Here is a 27,265-nt window from a genome sequence, read left to right on the forward strand (position 1 = left end):
TGACACAATCATTATGCAATCACTACTATTGGCCATCTAGAGTGGGGACCACCTCTGAGATGGAAGCATTCTATGATGATGTCCAAGCAATGGAGGGCATCATCACCAGCATCCTACAGACAGGTCTCTGTCTTAGCATCCCTAGTGCCGACACCCTTCATATTATATCTCAGGACCGACTACTTTCTCTGGCCTCTTCCCAGGTGGTCTTGGGCTACACATGCTCAACTTTCTCACGACATGGCAGAGAAATAGAGGTGTCTCCTGGTGTCATTTCCAAGTGGATGTTATCTGGTGGCCACACCACAGAAGGGCCTCACCCTGGAGAGGTCCCAGGAACAGGTGGTCATTTCTGGTAATGACATCACATGAAGAGGCACGGTCCCTGTGATGGCGACATTGGGCAAGGCACCTATTCTGGTGATGGCATCACAGGAGGGAGGCAAAATCCTGTGACAGCATTGTGGAAAGGAGGCCTAATCTTTAGTGAGGACAAAATTGGCAGGGCATGGTACCCTGCAATGTGTCCCAGGAAAATGGCTTTGTCTGTTGTGGTGGCATCATGGAAAGGCGGCGGCATCTTCTCCACGGCAGAGAAACATGTTTCCCGTGATGATAATTGCAAGAGGCCTCGGCGCTCAGTCAGGATGATGTCAACAAGTCTCAAGAAGTGTGAGACTTATCTCCGTAGTGACACTGCAGGAAGAAATTTTTGTTTCTAGGGATGACGGGATGGGACAAGGCATTGTCTGTGGTGACATCACGGGAAAGGAGTCTCTGTGGTGATGCCATGCAAAATCGACGTAACCTCTAGTGATGACCTCATAGGCAGGGCTCTTCCTCTGTGGTGACCTCATAGGAAGGAGGTTTAGTCCCTGCAATGACATCATAAAACACAGACATATTTGCTAGCAATGACCTCATGTACAGGCCTCCTTCCTCTGGGATGACATCATGGGAGGGAGGCCTTGGTTCAAATAGTGACAAAGTAGGAGGAGAGATCTCATCTACTGTAACATCCCAAAAGGAGGCGTGGTCTCCGGTCCAAGGGCCCATCTGGTCTCAGACCCTTGGTGTGTATGATAAGCCTGTGATGGAGATCTGGGCTGGAAGAAGGGGGCCTCGGAAGCCACAGCCCCCAGCACTTCACCCGGCCTCAGACAGTCACTTCGTTCTTGCTGGCAGTGCGCAGGTGCTGGGGCAAGTGGTGCCCAGGAATGAACTGCAGCTGCTCCAGGGTTCCCTGGCGCTGAAAGGGTGGCCTGCGGGCCAGTGTGCCCCCACCCCCGCCCGCATCAGACATCCAGGCTGGCTGAGGAGAGCCATGAAGGGCATGGTGATGGTGGGCATGCAGGCCTGATGGAGGCAACCCATGCAGGGGTGTGGGGGGGCCCCCAGGCCCCAGCAGCAGGTTGGAGTGTGAGGCAGCCAGGCTGGCCCGGGTGGTGGGATCTGGGGGCAGTGCAGGACTTCGTGGGGGTGACAGCAGGTGCTCGCGACTCTGGCGAAGCGCCTCCGGTGAGGATAGCAGCAGGTGTTCTTGAGACACCAGACGGGCTCGAGGCAATGTGAACTCATAGCGGGAAGCTCGGCCACCATCACCCAGCAGGTGCTCCTGGGACATAACCCGCCGGGGGTTGGGTGCCGGTGCCAGGCCCAGCTCCTCAGGGCCACCCCAGCCATCCATGCGGTAGCCACCTCCAGTGCCTGGCCGCCGGAGTGCATGCAAAGGCAGTGTTCCACGTGGCATCTCTAGATGTCTGCGCTTCAGGTAGGCTTCATCCAGATCTTTCTCAGCTGTGGACAAAAGACGGATCCCATGACAACCCAGAACCTTCCTCCTCTAACCTCCTTACCCAAACCCCAAGCAGCACCCAGGAGACCTGAAAGTTTGATCAACAAGAGTCACCAAGCTAAGCAGGACATGGTGGTTCACACCTGCCATCTCAATACTAGGGAAGTGGAAACAGGAAGGTCACCATAGGTTTGAGGTCAGTCTGGGCTACAGAGTTCCAGGACAATGTGGACCACAAAGCAAGACTCTGTCTCAGAAAAGTAAAATTAAACACAAATAAACAAAACAAAAACAAAAGACCTTACCCAACCCAAAATATCTCAGGTAATACAGAACCAAGTAGGAAAAAAGCTGGTAGGAAGACTGAAACCTTTTGCACCTCCCCATCACCACCACCTGCTGTCCATGGTACTGAAGGACCCCCCTCCCCCCCGCGCGCGCCTTGGCTGAGTTTCCCTTCTACAGGCTTACTCACCCAGTCTCTTGAGGGAAGAGTATCGATTCAATTCTGATTTCACAGCCGCCTCATAAGATGGGGGAAGATGAGAGAGGTTGTGGAAGGATCGAGAGCAGGACAGCGTAGAGTAGTGCAGGGAAGGGCTGGGTGGTGGCATAGCACGCCAGTCTGGCAGGGGGAAGACTCAGTCAGTGCAGCCCTCCTCCCTCAGACCCAGCCGTAACCCTTCTCCCTTAGACCCAAGGATCTAGAACCCAGCCCTCCTCTCTCAGACCCAGATGTCCAGACTCTATCCCCTCTTTCTTCAGACCCATGGATTCAGAGCCCAGCCCTCCTCCCTCAGACCCGGAGTCCCAGAGCCTTCTTCTCTCAGACCCAGGTGTCCAGACCCTAGCCCTCCTCCTTCAGACCCATGGACCAGAGCCCAGCCCTCCCCCTCAGACCCGGGGTTCCATACCCTTTCATTTTCAAGCCGGAAGGTCCAGATACCATCCCTCCCTCAGATACAGGAATCCAGATGTTACCCCTCCTCCCAGAGACTCAAGGTCCAGTTGATCTTTTCCCTTGTCTGTCAGACCCAGGAGCTTGGCCCCAGCCCTCTTTCCTCAGACTCCAGTCTATGCCACCCCCCCTCCCTTAGACCTAGAATTTCAGACCCCAGCCCTCCTCCCACAGCCACAGGGATGAAAATCCCAGCCCTCCTTTTTCAACCACAGGGGTCCATGCTCTAACCATCCTCCCTTGGATCTAAGATTTCAGGCTCCAGCCCTCCTCCTTCAGAGGTCTAGGGTTTGGGGAGGTGAGGATCTGGAATTCTAGCCTGTGAAAGCGACAACCTTTAGGAGCCCCTCCTTTCCCATCACAATGGACAGGATTGTGGTTGAGGATGAAATCCCATTCCAGGTTGGGGACTGCTGGCATTTGTCAGCGCCCACTGAATCCTGGCCTCAGCTGGGGATGCATCTTCCCAAAACTTGACAGGAAGGAGATCCACCACTTCCGGTGTCCTTTCGAGGACACTGCAGCTGCCTTGGTGGGGCCAGCCCCATGTGAGCACCGGCTCATGGGGGTCTGACTGGGGCTCCACCCAGCACCGGGCTGGGGCGGCCCACAGTGGGGCCCGAGGACCCCCGACTCCCAGGGCGCCTCGGCCCTCAGCGTACCCAGTGTGGCGGCGCGGTGCTTGGGACTGTTGACGTTGTAGTGCAGGTTATCTGAGGGACCGAGAAGGGAGGTGACGTCACTGTCATCGCCATCCCAGCTGGCACTCCTGCCCGGAAGTGTGTCATTTCTGGCTCTCAGCTCAATACAGCCCCCACCCCCTCATTAGGACTCCACAGATTGACTTATTCTATTGATCCCTTTGGGAAGACAGGATGGGTGCTCATGGTCATGGTTGGGGAGTGAGATGTCCCTCTTCTACATTCACCCAATACCCCAGCCAGAAGTCTGATGGTTTCCATACCACTTCTTTCCCTTTTGCCATTCAAGCCTGGTGGCCCATCCTGACCCCACATCTCTGCCTTGCCTGGCACCTCCCTCTGAATCACCAGATACGCCTTTTTTTTTTTTTTTTTTTTTTGCTATCTTCCCAATCCACATTAAGGTGAGAAGCCAATCACAGTGGTTGCTCCTCCCCCAACACTCAGAAGATGCCTTCCATGGGTACAGGAAAAAATGGAACATGGGGGTGGTGTCTGAGGCTTGCCACAGGGCCTTTGCACATTCTGCAATGCTAGTCTCAATGCCTTGAATCTCTTCCTTTCCCTATTTGAAATTTCCCTCAGGATCTAGCTTGAGGCTTCACACAGTGAGTCATGCCTGCAACCCCTGCACATGGAAGGCTGAGGCAGGTGGATCTCTGAGTTTGAGGCCAGCCTGGTTTACAAAGTGAGTTCCAGGACAGCCAGGGCTACACAGAGAAACTCTGTCTTGGAAAGAAAGGAAAGAGAGAGAGAGAAAGAGAAGAGAGAGAGAGAGAGAGAGAGAGAGAGAGAGAGAGAGAGAGAGAGAGACTGAAGCCTGACACTGTGGCACATGTCTGTAATCTCTAGTGCTGGAGAGATATAGGAAGGAGTTCAGCACTGCAAGCTCAGCTACACTGTTTGAAGCCCAGCCTGGACTATCAAGACCTTATCTGAAAACAAAACCAAAAACCAAGCCAAATCTCACAAAGACCTAGTTTGAATGTCCCTGCATTATCGACATTGAAAATCAGCTCCTCCGTCCACCCCTGTCCCAGTTCAGGCCTTTTTCTATTACTACATGGGCCTCTGGAACCTCTTTCTTAACATAGCTCGAAGATTCTAGAACATGGGATTTTTGTTTGTTTGTTTTTTGTTTTGTTTCTTGTTGTTGATAGTGGTGTTTTTTGTTTGTTTGTTTGTTTGTTTGTTTCTGTATCCTCGGTGTGTACTGGCTGGCTTGGAATTCACAGAGATCTACCTTCCTCTGCCTCTCGAATGCTGGGGGTTAGGGGCACAGGCCACCAGGCTTCCTTCCTATCTTTTGCCAGGCTAGAGATAGAACACAGGTTCTATGCATGTTAGATAGGCACCCTAACATTAAACTGCACCTCAAGGCCCTTACTGTTGGATTCTAGGCAAGTGGACCCACGAGTTCCACCTCCAGCTCCTCACGGGTGAATTTACCCCTGCACTGCATCTCTACCCCTTGGCTTTTTCTTCCTTCCTTCCTTCCTTCCTTCCTCCTCTTCCTCTTCCTCCTCCTCCTCTTCTTCTTCTTCCTCCTCCTCCTCCTCCTTTTTATTTTTTGAGACAGGGTTTCTTTGTGTGGCCCTGGCTGTCTTGGAGCTCTATAGACCAGGCTGGTCTTGAACTCATAGATCTGCCTGCCTCTGCCTCCTGACTGCTGGAATTAAACTTGTGAGCTCCTACCGCTCAGGATCTCTGGTTTTCTGGGACAGGATCTCACTATTTAACTCAGGCTGGTCTCCAACTGTTGATCGTCCTACCTCAGCCTTCACTCAGAATTTTGGGATTATAGCTGTGTGGGTCAACATCTATCTATCTTCTATTCATGTCTGTCTGCTGCCTGCTCAAAGCACCTCAATGATTTCCCATTGACTTCGGAACGGAGAGCCTGAGTTTAGCCTGAAGAAGTTTAGAACTCCAATCTGTCTGTGGCCTCAGGTCTGAGAGCCTCATGAGCTCTTCTTCAGCCATCCAGAGTTCCTGCAGCTGAAGCTACTCCTGTCTCTGGGGAAAGCACCCTCACACCACTCCCCCATTTCCTGGCTCAAATAAAACCAGAACTTTTCCTGTCCACTAGGACCTTGGGACGTTCTCTTAGGATGAGCAGGATGCATGTTGAAGGAAAAAACGTTCACAGCTGCTGAATGGAGACTGGAGTGGGGCCAAGGCACCAGGGTTGGGGAGTGTCACATGAGTAGGACAGAGCCACAGGAATGAGGGCATGGCCAGAGATGAGGTACCCTCTTTCTCTTGCACTCACCAAGGTTGGAGGGCTGCATGGTGTTGTAAAGGTTCTTGGGCGTCCTAGGGGCCATGCTCTCTGGGCCTCCCAGCCCTGGGGTCAGAGAACTGCTTCTGGCCCGGTCCGGGCGGGTTGCAGGTCCTGCTTGATGCCTGAGAATATCCACCAGAGCTCTAAAAACGGCAGATGGATGGGTGGGTAGTCAAGGACTGGGATGGGAGGGAGATGGGTAAGGATCCAGGACTCTTTGTCTATCCCTCTCCTCTTCTTTAGGGCATCCACAGTGTAGAGACATGGTCCACTTTTGACTATGCACCTTCTAATGGCAACCTTTCTAGGCCACATTTCTTGCTTGATGAATTCCTTCAGGAACCCCTCCTGTGGTCCTTCCACAGCCGCCTGGGTGGCCTTGCCCCACCATGAACTAAGACCTTATTATTATTCCTTGGGTAGCCTTCCTGGTTGCACTAAAAGATGCCCTACTTGTTCACTTAGGCAGACCTTCCTGAACTTTTTCCTCCTTGCAATCTTTCACAACAGAACTCCTGAATACATCTCCGATCGGGTCACTGCTCAGCACGTTTCCCACCTGGAAATCACGGGCACTCTCTTCTGGTCTGCTGCTGTAGTCTTTGCCTCTTGTCTGCCCTCATACACGGCTTCCCAGGCATCTCACTGGGTTATATCTATCTCTAGTGGCTCTTCATAACACACAGGGAAAAAAAATGCAGGCCCTGCCTGCTCCTCCTCAGAACAGGATGTCTCCCTGATGTTGCAGTTTCCCTCTTTTCCTGAAGTGCCTGGAACAACCCTCAGACAGATACCTGAATGGCTCTGCCTTTTATTTCCTTCCAGGGTCATGCTCAGACAGACTTTGATCTTCAACTAAACCCCCTCAACTAAACTTTCAGCTAAATCCCTCCCTGAACCAACACTCCTCATAACTTTTTACATTGGTTTGTTTTCTTCACAGAACTTATCAATATCTAGAGTTATGCTACATATAGGTTTGCTGGAGCTACCACAAATATTTAATGACCACTTATTTGGCTATGACTCTACATGAATCAGCTCAGTTAATCTCCTTTACAGTTCAAATAAAAGGAGGTCTATTCTTAGCCCTACTGTCTATGCAGGGAAGCAGAGGCACAGAGGTTAAGAAAGGTGTCCAGCGTCACACAAATCACAGAATCCTTGGACTTAGGAAACAGGCTTATCCAGAAAGGCGGGACTTTTGTTCCATTCTGTATCCCTAGCCCCTGGCCCACAGAAGTACTTAAGAAATACTGATCGAATGAATGAACTCTCCATACCAATTCTTTTCTACAGCCAGGTCCTTTTATCTGCTTCTGTCGTGGAGCTCCAGTTATTTCCCACCACTCACTTGGACCTCAGCCATCCGTGTAGCCACACACCAACAGGCTCCACGTTCCAATGCGCAGGCCCCGCCCCCGCCAAGCCACTCATATTGCCCAGAACACACCCCAAAGCCAGTAGCCGTACCTCTCAACGTAAGCCCTGCCCCTTAATCAGTTGCTCCACCTCCCAGCATCAAGGAACCGCCTCCTTCGGATTGTCTGTTTCCCAGTGCCCAGCTCCAGGCTCCCTCTTGTCCCTCCAGTCCCAGCGCACTCTTACCTGGGCACGTTGATCTCCCGGTGCGCCCTGGGCGCACGTGACGCCTTGCTGAAGGCCACTTTGGCACCGACGCCCACCGCCAGAGCGAAACTGATGACTCCGCACACCACGTAGGCTGTGCTGCCCCCTGGGCCCTCTCCCCCACGACCCCCAGCGCCCCCGGCCCGGCCCCCTTCCAGCCACCCTGCCTGGCCTGGCCCTGGCCCCCCACCCGCACCCCCAGCGCCCCCGGCGCCCCCAGCCAGCGGCGGGGGCGTGGTGGCCCAGCGTGGCGTGTCGTAGTTGGAGCAGGAGGCCTGCGCCAGGCGCATGTGGCGGTGCTCGCAGCAGAAACGGTAGTGGCAGGTGCCACAGCAGAAGCGGTAGGAGCCGGTGCTGCAGTTGAAGGTGGCGTCGTACTGGCCCATGACATCGTAGTAGCCATGGCAGAGCTCGGCCGGAGGGGGCGCCCGTGCCGCTGCACCCGTGCCACCCGCGGGGCTGGTCTTGGTGGCGTTGGCGTTGGCGTTGGCGCCCGCTGCGCTCCCGCCGCCCGCCAGAGCCCCGGTCAGGCGCCGCAGGTGCGCGAGTAGCGCGGGCAGCGGGCCCGGGGCCACGGCGCTTGTGTCGTTGGATGGGCGCGCCCCCACCGGGCCCGCGGTGGAAGCTAGCAGCGCGAAGGTCCCGATCAACAGCAGGGCCGGCATGGTGCACACCGGGACGCCAGGCTGCGGATCCCGGAGCCGAATTGCAGCGGTGGGAGGGGAGGGCAAAGGGAGCGACGAGAGAAGGGCTCAGCAGGAGAAAAGAAAGAATTAGCGGGGACGGAGGAGGGGCGTACAGAAGTTTTTACGAAGGGAGGACTTGACAGAGAAGGAAGGTGTGAAGGCAGAAGGTGGAAAGGGGAATTGAGGAAGATGTGTGGGAGGGGGGGTGAGCCGCAGCCAGAGACCCGAGGAGCCCAGGAAGGAGGGAAAGAGGAGGGAGGGAAGGAAGGAAGAGGAAGAGGGAAGAAAGGAGGGATAGGGAAGAAAGATGTGGGGTGTAGTAGGGGAGGCAGGAGAAGAAGGGAGAGAAGAGAAGGAGGAGGAGAGAGAGGGGGGGGAGAGGGGGGGAGGGAGAGAGACAAAAAAACACAAACAGAGACACAAGACAGAAGAGAGAGAGAGAGAGAGAGAGAGAGAGAGAGAGAGAGAGAATGAATATGAATTAGTTGAGAGCTAGCCATGAAGGTCGTGCCCTGCTGTCAACATAGGTGCAGGGATACTGATACTGACATGGGGAATCATCAAACATTTTTGTCCTATGCACCTGTAGAGCAGCTGACAGACATGCAGATGATGCCTGTGTGTGACAACCTAAGATGCCTCCTGGTACTGCTTAAAACACACACACACACACACACACACACACACACACACACACACACACACACACAAAACGAAGCAGCAACAACAAAACAACAAGCCAGGCATGGTGACACATGCCTGTAATCCTAGCATGTGAAGGTGGAGGCAGGAGGATTGTCTCAAGTTTTAGGCCAACTTGAGGCATATAAATGAATTCCAGGACAGCCAAAGATACATAGGGAGACCAACAAACAGGAAAGTTCTCTTGATGGTGGGGATACAGAATAGATAAGAACACCAGGCGTACAGCGGTTTGGTTTACAATTCTCAAACGGTGTCCTATCTCGTTCACACACACACACACACACACACACACACACACACACACACACACACGCACACACACACACACACACACACACAAGTGTCACTGCTGTTCACAGTTTTGGAAGAAACATATTTGATGTGGGGGTGATGAGATGAGAAATGGGACTGGGTAGGTGGGTCAGAAGGGCAGGCTTTCTAGCTGTCTCCATGGCAACTGTCCAGGCAGGTCAGGAACAGGCCAGTGTGGGCAGGAGAAGATATGGGGGTGGACAGACAGCCTGGCTGGGACCCGGGAGAGCAGAACCCTCCTCTTCCCCAAAGGATAAATCATTCTGAACCGGGTCTTACAAGCAGAGGCAGACTCAAGGTGTTTCCTCTCAGAGGCTCTCCCCCTCTTCTCAAAGGGCATCTTGACAAGGCCCAGAGAGACAGCTGTTCAGAGGCTTGGTGCAAAGGCTGTGCCCAGTGTGTAAGGCAGGACTCCTTTTGGAAGCAACCCTTGGGGTGTCAGGAACATCAAGAATGCAGCCTTGAATAAACCCACAGATTCCTGTGGGTCTGAGGTGGACCTTCCAGGGAGAGGACGGAGGTGCTAGACAAAAATGTCACATGTGTTTCAGACTGCTGAGGAGAAACATTGAGTAGTGACAGTCATAGGGATCTAACACAGCGGAGGGGGAGGGAGGGGGGTTGGGATGTATTCAAGTAAACACTTTTAGGTGATTTTATAATTTGTTCTGTCCACTGTGCACGTGTGTGTGTGTGTGTGCGTGTGTGCGTGTGTGTGTGTGTGTGTGTGTGTGTGTGTGTGAGAGAGAGAGAGAGAGAGAGAGAGAGAGAGAGAGAGAGAGAGAGAGAACCCAAGTGCTAGAAAGCTGAAGTAGGGAGATAGCTTTTGGATGCTGGGGTTCCCCAAGATTTGGCTCTACCTCTTAAAACATGGAATCTCAACATTTTTTAAAAAAACAGAGTCTCATTCTGTAATCCTGTAACTGGGCTGTAACTCACTATTTAGCCCAGGTTAGTTTCAAATGGATGAATGATTGAATCTCCTGCTTCAGCTTCCCAAGTTACAGGTGTATGGATTCTCTCTCTCTCTCTCTCTCTCTCTCTCTCTCTCTCTCTCTCTCTCTCTCTCTCTCTCCCCCTCCTTCCCTCCCTCCCTCCCTTCCTCCTTTCTTCCCTCCTCTGTCTGTGTCTTCCTTCCCCCTTCCTTCCATCCCCCTCTCTCTTCCTATGCCCCTTTCTTTACTTTTTGCTTGGCTTTACTGTAATAAAGTCCATTGAACCCATGTTGGCACCAAATTCACTGTGTAACTAAGACTGGCACTGAACTCTGTCTCTGCCTCCTGAGCGTACGTTCACACTTAGCCTTCAGCTTTCCCTTTTGGCCCTAGGTTAGACCCCTGCTGAGAACTCCAGCTTAGGCTATTTCACTGCTCACTAGGGGCCTGCACATCGGGTATTTAAAGGACACCTTGGAAGTGGGCTTGGCTCACATGGAGACTTTGATGGTGCACAAAAAAATTAAAGTCAGATACGGTAGCATAGGTTTGTTACCCTTGTCTGCTTGAGATGCTGAGGCAGGAAGATCACAAGCTCAAGACCCATCCAAGTAGACAGTGAGTTCAAAGCCAGCCCAGTCAGCTTAGCAAGAAAGACTCTGACTCACAAAGAGAGCCAGACATGTAGCTCAGTGGGAGAGCATTTGCATAGCATGCATGAAGCTGAGGGTTTCATCTCCAGAACCACACACAAATTAATTGTTACCATAGGAACCAGCAATTCCACTCCTTTGTGTTTACTCCCAAAGATCTCTATACATATGACCACAAGAATGCATGAACGAAAGTAACTCTATATAATAGATTAAAAGCAGAAAATGGTTCAGATGTTGGTAAACAGATGAACAGGTCAACAAATGTGGTGATCCACACATCGAACTATGACTCAGCCTTGAGGAGGAATCACGTTGATACTATGAAGGCTACAACATGGGTGAAGCTTAAGGACATTGTTCTAAGAGGAAGAAGCCAGACATAAACACTACACAGTATATGATCTCACTTATATGAAAGACCTGCAGGAATCAGAGCCATGAAGACAGAAATCCTATTTATTATTAATATTTTGTAGCTGGAAGAATACGGAAGTGATGGGTTCATACATAGAGGGCTTTGTTTCAGAGTGACGAGAATGTTCTAGAACTAGAGCAGGCAAGATGGCTCAGTGGGTAAGGGTGCTTGCTCTATCGGATTCCCTGGGTTCCAGATAGTAGATGGTGAAAAACTGATTCCCCAAAGTTGTCTTCTCATCTTTGTATGTGAACCATGGCATGCATACACACATGCACGCACGCACGCAGCAGAATTTTAGCAAAGCCATTGTTTCTGGCATTAACTTGGAGCAATGGCTCTTAGGCTTTGAAGTAACCTTTTGTAAATAGTCAGTGGTTGTTATCTGAGAGTTGTTCCTTTGAAGGGTTCTCAGAGCCTTTGCATAACTTAGTCCTGGCAAACCAGGAAGTCTCTTATGGCTGGGAATAGCTTAGGTAATGGTTCCTTCAGACAGTACCTAGAGCAGTAAGTGGTTTTGCCATGCCCTTTGTGTAACAATAAAGAAACCCTGCAAAATGGTTCAGGGTTTGGTCCTTGAAAAGGACCTTAGGCAGCTAAGAAGCCTAAATTCATCCTGCCCCATCTCACTTTCTCTGATCAATCATCCTGAGTAACACACCCAACACATCAACACACACACACACACACACACACACACACACACACACACTTAAAGTAAAAGAATGTTCTGGAACTAGATAGATATCATGACACAACCTAGGGACGATGCCAGACATTAAAATGGCTAAGTGTAAATTTTATCTGTGTTTTACCAGAATTTTTCAAACTTTATTTTTGAGACACTGTCTCACTATCTGAAGCCTTGGCTGGCCTGGAACTTATTCTGTAGTCCGGGTTGGCTTGAATTTATAGAGATCTGCCTGCCTCTGCCTCCTAAGTGCTAGGATTAAAGGTGTGGGCCACCAAGTCCAACCATGCTTTACCACAGGTCTTTTTAAAACAGAGGCAGTCTCAGTGGCTCCCACTTCTCCTCCCAGCATTTGGGAGGCAGAGGCAGGAGGGGCGAGCATTTAGAATCATTCTTAGCTACACAGCAAGCACAAGCTTAATCCTGACGACAAGAGACCCTGTCTTCAAAACAGAACAAAACAAAAACAGCAAACAGAAGTGGGCAGATGACATCACAGCTTCCCTGAACGCTAATCTTTGCTCTACCCAGAATGCTGTTGAGTGCCACTCTTTCTTTCCTTTTTCTCTAGGCCAGTGGTTTTCAACCTTCCTTATGCTGGGACACTTAAAAAAGTTCCTCATGTTGTGGTGACCCATCACCCAACATGAAGTAAAATTATTTCTATTACCACTTTTTTAGAAAAAAGATTTATATATGCATGTCTGAAGACCAGAAGAGGCATCAGATCTCATTATAAATGGTTGCTAGGATTTAAACTCAGGACCTCTGAAAGAGCAGCCAGTGCTCTCAACCTCTGAGCCATCCCTCCAGCCCTGCTTTTTAACTGTAATGTTGTAAACATGTCTATGCTTTCCAATTGTCTTAGGTGACCCACAAAAGACTTGAGACCCACAGATTGAGAACCATCCCTTGAAACCTTTTTGGGGTCATGCCCAAGAACTCTCTTCTTTCCTTCCCTTGGCAATTGCTGCTGCCTTGTTTGGCAGATTTCAGCTTGGCAGTCCTCCACCCCCTCCTTCAGCACCTATAATCTTGACAAGCCACAAAGCAGCCCCTGACCGTTGGGGTTCCCTGCCCTGCTGCATTTCTTCTGGCGCTCTCGTATGTTTGTCACAGGATGCACACACACCGTCTTGCTGTGTGCCTTTCAATGCTTAGACTAGAACTAGTGCACGGAGGCGAATGATTTGAGCTACATCGTTGCTGCCTCTCCACGGCACTCAGAACCATCGTGTGATGCATGTAAACACGCAGGAAAACGTTTACATCTTGGAAAATGCTGAAGCAAATACGAGAGGTGGATTTTCATATCTGCCCAACCCTCAGATGAGAACAGAATTCTAAGGGGTCCAATGCTCCACGCGGTGATCAAACTTGGGCTAGGTTGTGACAAGGGAGGTGAGACACTTAGAGAGCCAGCTCTTCTGAGGGTAGCAGGCATAGCCATATAGATCCCTTCATTCTTTGAGTACTGACATGTACAGTGGGAAGCTGGCTAGAAGAGTGAAGCAATCTGTGCTGATGGGGCGGAAGGCAGCTGTCTCCCTTGCTCAAAGGCTGTGAGTTGACAGAGGACAACCATCTGCAGATGTAGCAGCCAGTGCAGACACTGGAGACAAGGCGACCCGTTCTGTTTCTCTCAACAAGACCGCTCAGACTCACAACACTGATATACTGGACACAGACCACAGGGCGCCTAAGCTGCAGCCCCAAAGCAAGGACACTCAGTGTCAGCCTTGTGATGTGCCTATACACGCTTTCAGAGCATGTGTGTGAGTGCATGTGTGCTCACATACACATATCACTCTACACGAACATACAAACATTTGTACATATTTTAAACATCACTGTCCAAGGCTTATATGTTAAGTCACACGAGAAACATTGTATCTCTCTACCAGCTCCCTGCACTGGGCTGGCGGGCAGCAGGCGTCCACGTTCATCCTAGCTCTGTCATGCAGCCATAGAGGTGCAAGCACACTCTGGCCCAGCTGCGCAGAATCTGCAACTGGCTTGTGAGAACTCCTGCCCCGCCCCCATCCCCGCCCCATCCCCTACTCCGCCCCATCCCTACACCGCCCCCGACCTCTAGTTCTCACTCACAAGGCAATGTCCTCCTCCACAGCCAGAGGGGGTGGGTGGGAAAGGAGGCCCAAAACCCCGGTTCTTCCTTTGGTTGCACCTTGCTTGGTTCTCAAATCCAGTTCAGGACTTGAGTGACACAAGGTGGTTACAAAGAAAAGGAGCCAGGCTCGGCAAAGGAAGCCCCCAACAAGTCCTATCCCATTCCTGCCAGCTGGGGATGGAGAATGCTGGCTAGGATGTCAGAAGTGGGCTGGGCTGGGTGGATCTGAATGCCTCCCGAGGGTCCTTGCAGAGAACAGCAGCAGGTGGGGGGAGGCGTGGTGAGGGTGCCGGAGAAGCGGAGAAGCGAGAAAGGGACAGAGGAACAGGATCCAGGAAAAGGGGAATGCAGACGCAAACAGGAAGACAGAGATAATCAGCCAGGAAAGAGATACAAACCCACAGAAGGTGGTACCGGAAGGATGGGTAGTGATGAAAAGTAGACAAAGACAGGCAGAGAGACACAGAGAGAGACAGAGACAGAGAGACACACAGAGAGAAACAGAGGCCTTGGGATTGGGAGGGGAAGTAAAAGAGAGTGAGAGAAGTGAGACCTAGAGATGGGGAGGGCACAACCAATAAAGGACCTGAGCCTCTAAAATGGCCCGAGTGGGGTCTGTAGGGGGCGGCTGCGGAGGTGGTGGTGGTGGTGCGCAGATCAAGGAAGGGGTTAGGAGCATGTGGTAGGGGTTCCTAGGAGTCTCAGGGATTAGAAAGATGACTTGAGGTAGGAATGCGGAAAGCAGGCAAGATTGGGGACCTGTAGGAGAAGGGAGAGGAGAGGAGCGGGTCCGGGCTACAGTAGCACTGGGAAAGATCCCCCAAATCCTTGCTAGGGGTAGAGCGGATACCACATGCAGCGGTACTTTGGGCTGTCAGGGGTCCCTGCCTAGAGACTGTCCACCTTCTTCTCAGGACCCGTGCCTACGTCCAGCCGGCTTTTCTCTTTCTAACCTGGCTCTGCCGTCGGGTCCCTGTGTCTGTTCCTCTGCATCTCTGCGTCTGTCTAGGACTCTGTCCCGATCTCTGTCTGGGCCCTCCATCCTCAACCTCCCCCGCCTGGATCTGTATCCTCCTTGTAATTTCCACACCCAGTTCCTCTGTCAGGGGCTCTCTCAATCTCTGCATGTTTGTCCAAGGAACTCGGTCCCTTCTAAGTGTCTCATCCTCATCACTGCACTGTCCCCCGCCCTTTGAGCCCCTCACTCTTGAGCAGGGTGGGTGGGGGGCGCTGCGGAGGGAGCTGTGTGTTCCCGGCGCAAAATAGACTCCCGTTGCCATGGCGACGCGAGCGCGGCCTCGAGACGCAGGCTTCGGGCTGGGTGTGCGGAGGGGACACCTGGATCCGGAAGGCGGGGGCCGGGGCTCCGACGCCCGTGTCCCAAGGGGCTCCGGAGGATGGCTGGGACTCCTAGGTCCCCGGGGAGGGTGTACTGGGCTAGGTGACTGGTGCCAGGCCTTTTGGGAGGGGGCTGGGCTGCTAGGATCCGCGGCGGCAGTGGGTGAGTTTGATTGTCAATGGGGTTGGACTGGTCCTTGCATCTCTGGCGGACACAGGATGCCTTCAAAGGTCCCCAAGGCTGGGGAAGGAGTCTGCGAATCTCGGGTGAGGGTTTGACGCGGTGGAGGCGGAGGGGCGTCTGTAGGTAGAGTTTGAACACTCTGATCTCCAAGGGGCTGCAGAATGCTGCGTCTTGGGCGAGTAAGGACCACGGAGCAGCAACTATCCATCCCATCTGTCCATCCATTCACATACTTGTCCATTCCTCCCCATTCCTCTTTTCCCCCGTGCCTCAGTTTATCCCTCCTCACCAGGTACGGATGCGCTCACCTCACTTTCCGGATGCGGGACCTTCAGGGAATCGGGGGTGGCAGCGTGGGGGCCAGCCAGGGTAGGCAGCGCGAGCGCGTGTCTGCCAGCCAGCGGGGCTGGGCGCGCGCGCGCTGATGGGGGTGGGGGCGGCAGGCTGCGTGGCGGGGACCCTGGCCGGCAGTTCTTTCTTGTGCAGATGCGCACCGGCACCCAGTGCAGATGTGGCCGCCGCCAGCCCTCGCCTGTGTCTCGCGCCGGCTTGGAGCTTGGAAGAGGCGCCTCCCCCACCCCACTTGCAGACCCCACTTTCTTCCTCCCACAGACCCCTGTAGCCCCCGTGATGCCCCCCAAACCCAATAATGGTTCGGTCCTCAGTCACATCAATGTTTATTCTTCGAGACTGGGTCCCAGTTGTGACATTCGTTCCCCCTCCTTTTCCCGCTTCGTGAAGTGGCCCGGGGCCCAGCCCCACCTCCACCTTTCTCTAAACCAATTCCCACCCAGCTTCAAGGAGTCTCATTTGCATTTCCGGGGCCAGCTGCCCAATCGGAAGACATAACCACGCCTCCTCTCCCACGGGGGCGGTTCTCCTGGAGGACTGCACCACTCTTGGGATCCAGGGATGAAGGAAAAGTCATCCATCAACGTCTGGGTGACAAGGAGGGTGGGTGCTTCCTTCAAGTCAGGGCCTGGAGTTGGGCAACAGGGGGTTGTTCATGCCTTGGAAGAAACCTAACAGTCCGATTTCTGGAACTGGCTCCTTGAGGATCTTCTGAATCTGCAGGCAAAGGAGATGAGGAAGTGAAGAAGTTCTATCTCCATGATACAGCATCTGAGGAGCACCTCTTCATCTTGATCTCCCTTATTATTCTGACAGCACGGCTTCTTCAGTCAACCACTTGTTTTTTTCCTATTTTCCTGGTGACCGCTCCCTCACTCTTGCCTAGTTGAGCTGATCCCCGCCATCTTGGTTTGCTCTTGCCTTGACCACTAAGAGTAGATGTCTCTGCTTTGGGTTCTCTTGCCTACCGACATGTTCCCCTTCTTCTCATCTTTCCTGGGCCATTCCTTTAGCTCTCAGTTTCCACACACACAGACCCAAGCTGTGCCCATGAACTCAACGAATTTACACAACTCTCTTTTGGAACAGGAGTAAGCAACTACATTCCTGGCAATCAGAGTCCAGCCAAGTTTATCTCCAAAAATCTATACCAAAAAATGCAAATCCTGCATCTCTACTTCTCTTCCCCAGTTAAACCCTTTATAGGACTTGTGATATATGGATTCCTGAGAGTTGGTTTCTCTTTTCTGTTCCAGGTCTCCTAACATAATTTTTTTGACTATTCTGAGGTACCAATTTGATGGTAGCCAGCTCCTGTTCTCTTTCTCAACGAGGCATAGTTGAGGTTTATTAAAGATATTTTAAGGGGTTGGGGATTTAGCTCAGTGGTAGAGTGCTTGCCTAGCAAGTGCAAGGCCCTGGGTTCGGTACCCAGTTCCGAAAAAAAAAAAAAAAAGATATTTTAAAATAAAGTTTAAGAACAAAGAGGTGCTTTTTCTCTTGCTTGCAGCCCCAGTAGCCTCTGGAATTTCCTGGGTAAGAAGATAAACACCAAAGCATGGATGTAGACTTATCTAAAAGGGAGTTGACTCCTAACCTGTGCCCTCAGGATCTGTGGCTGAGGAAAACACTTTCCCCACATGGGTTTTCTTTATTTTTTTGTTGATGTTGATTTGGTTGGGATAGAACCCAGGGCCTCACCAAAGCTAGACAACTTCTCTGCAGTAGTTGTCTGCAGACTGCCGTGTGTGTGTGTGTGTGTGTGTGTGTGTGTGTGTGTGTGTGTTTATATGCATATGTAGATGTAGATGTATATGAGTGTGTATGTGCATCTTTAAGTGGGTGTGGGTGTGCATGTGTGTGCACATGTTTATGTTGGTATTTAGATGCGGATGTATGTATGAGAGCGAGAGAGACAATGGCTGGGTTATTGTCAAACCCCAAATCTTTCCAAAGACATGGCTCAGTCTCCCTCTCCTCTCTCCTTCTCTCCTCCCTAACCTGCCAGCATTGGCCACACTCACTTACAATTATTGGACTAAGGGAAACTCATCCCCAGGTCTTGGCCTTTGCTCTAGCCATCTCCTAGACAATATACTTCAGACATCTTGTCCTAATACTCAGAATTAGAATTATTTTGTTTTAATGTTCAGAATATGAAGTCAGGTGTTGCTGTCCACCTTCTTTTTTTTTTTTTGAGAAAGGTTTTTATGGTGGTTTAAACAGGAATGACCAATGCACAGACTCAAGTCTTTGAATGCTTGGCCCACAGGAAGTGGCATTACTAGAGGATGTGACCTTATTGGGAGAAATATGTCACTGTTGGGGTGGGTTTGGAGGTCTCTTATGCTCAAGCTATGCCCTGTGTAACACAGTCTCTTGCTGCTGCCTGTAGATTAAGATGTAGACCTCTCAGCTACCTCTCCAGCACCATGTCTGCTTGCAGGCTGCCATGCTACCTGCCATGACAATAATGGACTAAAGCCCTGAACTATAAGCCAGCTCCAATTAAATGGTTTCCTTTATAAGAGTGTAGCTGGTCTTTGCTATTTTGTGAGTTCTTCTTTTCCCACCCTTTATCATATCCAGTTCCAAGTTCTAACAATAGATAGAAGAGAAACAAGGATAGAGGGGAGAGAGGAATTAGGAAAATCCCTGAATTTAATTTCTTTCCTTTTGTTTCTTCTTAGCCCATGGCTACTAACAAACTACAACCAACCTCCCTAAATGACTAACAACGATCCTGACCACACCTCTCAGGGCCCTTGCATTTATATACCCTCTGAAAAGTTACTATAATTCCAATTGTAGAAACTATCTGCAGCTGGCAAAACCATGCCTCTGCTAGAGCACGAGGCAAATCATAGTCACCTGCTGTGGACAATCGGAAGCAGCCCCATATTCCCACACCTGGGATTAAAACAAAAACGCATTTTTGTAATATTTCTGTGTTTTTAAAGAAACCAAAATTCTAAAGTTGTCACTACGTAAGAGTTGCTGTAGTCATGTTGTCTCTCCACAGCAATGAAACCCTAGGACAATCTCTCCTTGAACTAGGGATCCTCCTGTCTCCTCACTGCCAACACCCAGCATTCATGTAGATTCTGGAGATCTAAATTCAGATCCTTATGCTGGTATAGAAAGCACTTTACCAACTGAGCCATCTCCCCGAACCTCTCAGATTGGCTTTTTTTTTTTTCTTTTTGTGACAGGGTTTCTCTGTATAACTCCCTAGCTGTCCTGGCACTCACTTTGTAGACTAGGCTGATCTCAAACTCACAGAGATCTGCCTGTCTCTGCCTACCAAGTGCTAGGATTAAAGGCATGAACCACCATGTGCAACCTTGGATTTGATTTTTATTTTATTTATTTATTTATTTTTTAAATATTTATTTATTTATTTATTTATTTCATGTATATGAGTACACTGTAGCTGTCTTCAGACACACCAGAAGAGGACATCGGATCCCATTACAAATGGTTGTGAGCCTCCATGTGGTTGCTGGGAATTGAACTCAGGGCCTCTGGAAGAGCAGTCAGTGCTCTTAACCACTGAGCCATCATCTCTCCAGCTAGATTTGATTTTTGTTTTCTTTTCTTTTCTTTTTTTTTTTTTTTTTTTGGAGGTGGGGCCCGAACCCAGGGCCTTTTGCTTGCTTGGGAAGCCCTCTACCCCTGAGCTAAATCCCCAACCTAGATTTGATTTTTAAAAAATAAATATTATTATTATTTTTTTTTTCCGGAGCTGGGACCGAACTCAGGGCCTTGCGCTTGCTAGGCAAGCGCTCTACCACTGAGCTAAATCCCCAACCCCAATAAATATTATTTTGAAGGCTAGATGTAATGGTGCACCACTTTAAACCTAGCACTCAGGAGGCAGAGGCAGGTCGATCTCTGTGAACTAGAGACCTGCATAGTCTACATAGTGAATTCCAAGACACTCAGGACTACAAGGAGAGATCCTGTCTCAAAAAACAAACAAAACAAAAATTAATTGAGGACTTTATACAATGTATTTTGATCATATTTGTGATAGTTTGTATATGCTCAGTCCAGGGATTGGCACTATTAGAAGGTGTGGCCCTGTTGGAGGAGGTGTGTCACTGTGGGTGTGGGCTTAAGACCTTTATCCTGGCTGCAGGGAAGTCAATATTTTGCTAGCAGCCTTCAGATGAAGATGTAGAACTCTCAGCTTCTCCTGCACCATGCCTGCCTAGATGCTGCCATGCTCCCACCTTGATGACACTGTACTGAACCAGTTCCAATTAAATGTTGTTCTTTATAAGAGTTGCCTTGGTCATGGTGTCTGTTCACAGAAGCAAAACCCTAACTAAGACAGAAGTTGGTACTGGGAGTGGGGTATTGCTGTAACAGGCCTGACCTTTTTTTTTTTTTTTTTTTAGAATATGAATTTTGGGACTTTGGATTTGGAAAGTAGTGGAATGTTAAAACATTAGGTAGGGCTTAGTGGACCATCCTAGTAGGAATATGGAAGACTTTGTTGTTAAGGGTGATTTGAACTGTGGAAGGATTTTAATATGGGGCCAAAAGACTGTTCTTGTGATAGTTTGGTGAAGAATGTGGCTTCTTTGCCTTTGTCTGAAGAGTCTACCTGAGGCTAAGGTAAAGAGATTCATACTAATTGCACTGACAAAGGAAATCTCAGAAAGCCCATCACAGTCTTTGTTCTTTGCTTAAGTCTCATTAAGAGCATTTCAAACAAGTATAGCAAGCTTAGAAAGGAGAAATAAGGAAAAAAAGCCAAGTCAGGAGGATTATCAGGAGTTTCAGGTCAGTCTGGGGTACAGATCAAGATCCTGGTTAAACTTAGTAAAAGCCAGGCAGTGGTGGCACATGCCTTTAATCCCGGTACTCTGAGTTTGAGGCCAGCCTGGTCTACAGAGCAAGTTCCAGGATGGCCAGGGTTACATAGAGAGACCCTGTCTCAAAATATAAAACCAACCAACCAAACCAAACTAAACCAGAACAAAACAAAATAAAACAAAAAAGTAGTAAAGAAAGAAAAAAAGAAGAGGAGGAGGAAGAGGAAGAAGAGGAGGAGGCTCAGCAAAATTCTTCAACAGGTTAAAGGACTTCCGATACCAGCCCCGCCGCCTGACTTCAATTCCCCAGAGCTCATGAGGTAGGAGAGAGCTGACTCCCAAAAGTTGTTCTCTGATCTCACACTTGCACATGTGTGGCACACACACACACACACACACACACACACACACACACACACTCTCACACGTATTTTTTTTTAGTAGGGTTGGAGATACAGTTCAAGTCAGTAGGGTTTTTCTCTAGCAGGCATAGAGCCCGGGGACTGCACCAGCTTTTATTTAAAAAAAAAAAAAAAAAAAAAAAAAAAAAAAAGGGCTGGAGAGATGGCTCCGCTGTTAAGAACTCTGACTGCTCGTCCAGAGGTCCTGAGTTCAATTCCCAGCAACCACATGGTGGCTCACAACCATCTGTCATGGAATCCAATGCCGTCTTCTGGTGTGTCTGAAGACAGTTACAGTGTACCCACATGCATAAAATAAAGAAATAAATCTTTAAAAAAAAATGGGGCCAGAGAGATGGTTCAGTTGTTAAGAATGCTTGCTGCTCTTACAGAAGACCAGGATATGGTTCTCAGCACCAGTCAGGTGCCTCACAGCCCCCTGTAACCCCAGCTCCAGGGGGTGTGACGCAGTCTTCTGGGGTGCATATCTGGACATACATGCATACACATAAACAGAAACACAGATCTTGAAAAAGATGTGGGGGCTGGGGATGGCTTTCCAGTTAAGAACACTGGCCTATTTCCCAGAGAACCTGGGTTGGATTCCCAGCATGCACCTGGTGGCTCAGAACTGCCTGTGATTCCAGCTTCATTGAGATCTGATGTCCTTTCCTGGCCTCTGTAGGAACTGTGTGAATTTTGCCCCCACATATACATGCAGGTAAAACACATATACACATAAGATTAAAAAAATAGATTAAAATATATATGGCATGGTGGTATTTAGCTATAATTCCAGCACACAGAAGGCAGATGTAGGAGGATCGGAAGCATGCAAAGTCATCCTTAGATACAGAAGGAGTCTGAGGTAAGCCTGGGCTACGTGAGGCCCTGTCTCAAAAAACAAAATGGGGCTGGAGAAGTTGCTCAGCAGTTAAGAGTAGTGGTTGTTCTTCCAGAAGACCCAGATTTGACTCCCAGTTCCCACATTATGGCTTACAACTATCTACAACTTCAGTTTGTACCCTCGGTCTAATCCAATACTTCTGGTCTTTGTGGGCACCAAGGTGCCAGGCATGCAAGTGACGCACAGACATACACACAGGGAAAACATACAATAATACGAAGTAAGAAAAAATGGAAAGCAGAAGAGAAATATGTCTTCTCTGCCTGGGGGACAGAGGAGGGCCTTTACCTCCTTGAACTGTGGGTGGGCAGCATCCTTTGTAAGCTGAAGAGTCAGCGCTTCGCTAGTGGACAGGAAGACACCACTCTGCTGCATTCGGGCCAGTGCCACCAGCCGGTTCATCTCACTGCAGAGGACAAAGTAGGAGGAAGAGAGGCGAGGGTCTACGCTGTGCCACGTCGGTGTTGTGTAGAACAGTTTTCTCCCAAATGGAACCTTCCTTCCAGGTAAGAGGGAGAGGCTCCCGAGACTCAGGAGATAAACAAGAGGCCACATGCAGGGCTACGGAGACGGCTTAGTGGTTAAGAACACTGTTGCTTGGGGTTGGGGATTTAGCTCAGTGGTTGAGCGCTTGCCTAGAAAGTGCAAGGCCCTGGGTTCGGTCCCCAGCTCCGGAAAAAAAAGAACACTATTGCTCTAGCAAAAGACATGGGTTCAATTCCCAGTACCCACATGGCAGTTCATGGTCATGAACTATAACTCTAGTTCTAGTGGATCTGGGACTCTCTTTTGACTTCTGCAAGCATGCATGTAAACAAAACCTTCATACACATAATGTGAAATTTTAAAAGGCCTCATGCCCGGGAAAGAAGAAACCTGGGAAAGTCTCAAAGGCTCTTACCCTGCTTTATAAAAGGAGACATCAACCGGAGCAGTCAGGACACTGATTAGCTGCAGGGCAGCTGGGAAAAGAGAGACTTAGCTGTAAGGAGAGGTTCTCAGACAGTCGAGCTGTCTGCAAGCTGTGCAGAGGACTCCAGGCCTGCAGTTTTCATGAGTCCTATACCTGCGTTGACTTGGGCCCTTCAGTGAAGCAGTTGTTTCGGAGTCCATCCCTCACGTCATTGGCCCAGTGTGGTTAAGAGCACGGGTTGCTCTTCCAAAGGACCAGGGTTCAATCCCCAGCACCTACATGGTAGCTCAGGATCCCAGGGGAATCCGACATCCTCACACCAAAGTACATTAAATACATTTTTTTTTTTAAATTAAAAAGTAACCCATTGGCTCACTGAGTTCGACCTAGGTGCAATGGTTACTTTGGTCTGTAGTCCATTCCCTTTCCAGGGTAAGTAGGTGTCTGTGTGTTGGGATTCCTAAGGAAACGTCTGACATACAACAAAACAATAGGACACACAGGACCACTGCCCCAGATGTCTCCAACATACACCCACCACAAGGTGACCTTCTCACCTTTGAGAAGAGCAGGCATCCACCGCTACATGGACCTGTAGCCCTCGGTCCAGGAGGTCTAGGGCTGTGTTCTAAGGCGTAGAGAGGGGTCAAGGTGAGACTCAGAGCAGAACTGTGGGCCCCGTGGGGGGAGGTGAGGATCCTAGGCCAGATGTGGAGACTGAAATAGCAGATGGGGAAGTCTCAGGTCAAGACTGGGGCCCAGGACAGAAGAAAAGCCAGAAGGGAGGTCGGGAAGATTAGATAGGTATCCCTGAGGACAAGGAGTCTCACCAAGATGCAAACTTGGGTCTCAATGCCACAAAGTAGCACAGACTTCAGCTGGGGCAGTTTGTCCAGTTCCTGTTGAAGTGGGGGCACCATGCTGAAGGACGTTTTACTCATGGTTCTCACGCCCTGAGCGCCCAGCTCAGGAACCGTGGGGCCCAGGCCTTGTGGGTAATGCTCTGTCAGCAAGACGGGGACATCTAATATCCGGGCCACCTGTATGGGAGGGAAAGCATTGTGCTGGGACCCAAGGATGAGTGCTGATGACCAGATTCCTGAGTCTGAGGGGTGAGAATGGGCCTGGAATCCTGTGTTTAGGGGAGGAAGGTTTCAATCTGCACTCCTTGGGCTCGGGAAGGCAAGGCTGTCTCATACCTTAAGCATCCGAGCGGCCATTGACACGATCTATGGGAAGTAGAGGACTCTGTCTCGAAGTTTCTCCTGCATGTCACATAGGAACAGGATGGAGGACTCTGGGAAGATCCGGCCAAGGCTAGCCCTGGCTACTGCCATTGTCTGGGGGTGGACAGAGGGACAGTAGGCAGGGTTAGGTAGGGGGAAAAGTACCCCTCATCGATGGCCTGTGCACTTGGCTCTGTGGCCCATGCGTATTCCCTCTCATACCTCTGGGCCTTTTCACCCATAGTGATTGGCCAGGAATTCCTCCTTCTATCTCCCTCCCTCCTTCCCTTCCTTCTTCTCCTCTCCCCTTCTTCCTTCTTTTCCTCTCCCCTTCTCCCCCTCCCCCTCTTCCTTTTTGTCCCCTTCTGTCTCCCTCCTCCTTCTCTTTTCTTCCCTCCCTCTCTCCTCCTCTCTTTCCCCCCCTCTCCTTCCCCCTCCCTCCCTCCTGCACAGCTCATACATAGGTGAGGCTACTTTCCCCCCCGAAAGCGTTCTCTCACATGTCCATCTTTCCCCCCCCCCCGTGTCAGCCCCTCAAACTGTTCCCCCTTTGTCCTCCCCCAAGCCTGTACACTGCTGGCGGTAAATCTGTGACCTCTTTCTACCTGTCCCTAATGGAGCCCACTCAGGCCTTGGCCCCCTGGGGAAACTGAGTCTAAACACTAAGGTGACCTGCTCAGGGACACACAGATCTTGGACTCTGAGACAAAAAAATGCATGGTTGGGGGTGGGGCTGGACGGAAGGGGTTGGAGAGATGGCTCAGCAGTAAAAGGCTAGGATCACAACCAAAAACTGTAAGAAGTGCCACAGGGATTTTCTACATACCCTAGGTTGGGCTTACACAGAAACTTACAATCTTCTCGCCTCAGGCTCCTGAGTTCGGGGGTCGCAAGCATGTGCCACCATGCCAGGTGAGATCCCTTAACACCCAGCTTGGCCAACACTTGCCCCTAGCCTGGGCTTACCCATGTATAAAACACTGTTGCTGAACCTCTTTCTGGGTCTTGAAAACAAAGGGTGGTCCCCATAGGATGGCTATTAATTAGATATAGAAAGTAACAAAAGCCCAACAGGTACTACATCGTAGAAGCCTCGAAATGTTCCATTTAGTTAAAGAGACCAATGCATGTGCATGATCTATTCACATCAGACAACCAGAATACGCCAAGTGTGGTGGCTTGCACGGTCATCCTAGAGCCCAGGACAACAAGAATTGCTGATTCCGAGGGTGGCATGAGCTACATGAGTTCCAGATCAGCCTGGGCTGCTGAGTCTCAAGAAGCTAAAACAGATGTCTCAGTGGGTAAAAGTGCCTGCCAGCAAACCTAAGAACCCAAGGCTGACTGGACTCAGGAAAGGGGAGAACCAACTCCCACAGGTTATGAACTCTGACCTCCATATGTGACACACACCTCTCTCCCTCCTTCTCCCCACTTATAAAATAAGTACACATGGGGCTGGAGGGATGGCCCAGTGGTTAAGGGCACTTGCTGTTCTTGCAGATGACCAGGGTTTGGTTCTCAGAACCCACGTGGTGACTCGTAACTGTCTGTCACCCTAGTTCCAGGGGATCCAATGCCCTTTCTGAATTCCTTGGGCACCAGACATTCATGTGGTGCACAGGCATTCAGGCAAAAAGCCATGTGGCGCACACAGACATACTGACACACACACACACACACACACACACACACACACACACACACACACACACACGCCAGAAATAATGACAATAACAAAACCAATAAAATAAAACAAGATACGTACAGAAGAGTCAATACCAGGAATGCAAATGGCCAGGGGATGGAGAAGGGAGAATTTACATGGCTGTTAATGGTTTCCATTTGGGGGAACAAAAATGTTTGGGACCTAGCTTAACAGTGGTGGCTACACACATCACTGACATGCTATGGGTCACCTTTATTCTGAAGTAGCTGAGGACTGGGAATGTGGCTCAGTTGGTAGAGAGCCTGCCTCAGCACCACATAAAACACCGAGCTGGCACAGATGTGGAATTCCAGCCAGCCAGATCAGGAGGTGCCAAGGTCACCTACTGCAGCAGCTGAGTTCAAGGCCAGCCTTGGCTACGCGAGACCCTCCTTGCAGAAACCAAGTTTTGTTATTGCTGTTGTTTTGAGACAGGGTTTCTCTGTCCTAGAATTTGTCCTATAGACCAGGCTGGCCTCAAACTCAGAGATCCACCTGCCTCTGCCTCCTGAGTGCTGGGATTAAAGGTGTGTGCCACCACTGGCTGGTTATTATTGCATTTTTTATGATTATTTTATATGTGTGTGTTTTGTCCGCATGGGTGCCCATGGAGGTCAGAAGAAGGGAATCCAATCCCTTGGAACTGGAGTTGCAGTCAGTTGCGAGCAACCATGTGGGTGCTGGAAATTGAACCCAGGTCCTCTCGAGGGGCAGCCAGCGCTCTTAACCACTGAGCCATCTCATCAGTCCCAAAACTAACTTTTTAAAAGGTAATCTCCTTCTCCACCCCTGCTTTCTGATACATGTGTGTAAGACAGAGGTCAAAAATGGTTGTCACTGCTCAGAAGCCATCGTCTCTGTATTATGGGACAGGGTCTATCCTTGGAAAACGGGTTTCCCACATGCAGTTAGACTGGCAGGAGCGTGAGCCCTAGGGACCCTCCTGCCTTCTCCTTCCCAGGGGTAAGGTTGCCTGGTCACAGACTCAGCCCTGACTTTCTATGCCGGTGCTGAGCATGGAACTCAAGTCCTCTTACCTACATTTTTAGAATTTTACTAAATGAGACATTTCTCCAGCCTAAGTGGGTAAATTTATATAAATTATAATTATACTATATATAATACACATTACATAATAATATTATATTTTATATCTATATTAAAATACATAACACATAATATATAAATTATATTATATAAATATATAAATTATAGAATATACATTTTGCATATGGTATATAAAATATGATGGTATTATATATTATAATATGATTTACATGTATGTGTCTTTCATTCTCGAATCCAAAGATAGCTCCTGGGTGGGTGGGTATGTGTGATCCACCGGGAGCACAAAGTGGTGTAGCCAAAACTCACCGCCAAATAAGAGTGTGGTGGTCAGGAGCCCCTAGGGGTGCACAACCTGAGATGTTCCAGGCCCCCAGTACTTACTCTGATCAATCACTGCCTAACACTTCAGAGGGGTCTTACACCTCCACCCCAAAAGGAAACAAACTAGAAA

The 27,265-nt window shown here is 50.0% G+C and overlaps 2 protein-coding genes across 5 annotated transcripts; both read right to left on the reverse strand.

The window, feature by feature from the left end:
* Nucleotides 1–459: 459 nt before the first annotated feature.
* On the reverse strand, nucleotides 460–16,027 carry Shisa7 (shisa family member 7). Of its 4 annotated transcripts, none has more exons than XM_032894503.1 (6): nucleotides 15,726–16,027; nucleotides 7,347–8,053; nucleotides 5,727–5,881; nucleotides 3,416–3,466; nucleotides 2,271–2,420; nucleotides 460–1,797 (listed from the first exon to the last, which is right to left on the reverse strand). In XM_032894503.1, exons 2-6 carry the CDS (start codon nucleotides 8,030–8,032, stop codon nucleotides 1,157–1,159), a joined length of 1,683 nt encoding a protein of 560 aa, XP_032750394.1. In that variant the 5' UTR covers nucleotides 8,033–8,053; nucleotides 15,726–16,027; the 3' UTR covers nucleotides 460–1,156. The 4 variants fall into 4 exon arrangements, with proteins under 4 accessions (XP_032750394.1, XP_032750392.1, XP_032750393.1 ...); XM_032894501.1 differs by having other exon boundaries at nucleotides 7,347–8,188; XM_032894502.1 differs by lacking the exon at nucleotides 15,726–16,027 and adding an exon at nucleotides 13,874–14,362 and having other exon boundaries at nucleotides 7,347–8,188.
* Nucleotides 16,028–16,077: 50 nt separating this feature from the next.
* LOC116892674 (isochorismatase domain-containing protein 2) lies at nucleotides 16,078–24,175 on the reverse strand. The gene is made up of 5 exons (XM_032894505.1): nucleotides 24,012–24,175; nucleotides 23,643–23,852; nucleotides 23,370–23,440; nucleotides 22,188–22,305; nucleotides 16,078–16,485 (listed from the first exon to the last, which is right to left on the reverse strand). The coding sequence occupies exons 1-5, from the start codon at nucleotides 24,030–24,032 to the stop codon at nucleotides 16,390–16,392; spliced, it is 516 nt and encodes a 171-aa protein (XP_032750396.1). The 5' UTR covers nucleotides 24,033–24,175; the 3' UTR covers nucleotides 16,078–16,389.
* Between the last annotated feature and the right edge of the window lie 3,090 nt (nucleotides 24,176–27,265).

This window comes from Rattus rattus, chromosome 2, assembly GCF_011064425.1.
Source record: "Rattus rattus isolate New Zealand chromosome 2, Rrattus_CSIRO_v1, whole genome shotgun sequence".
NCBI classification, from domain to species: Eukaryota; Metazoa; Chordata; class Mammalia; order Rodentia; family Muridae; genus Rattus; species Rattus rattus.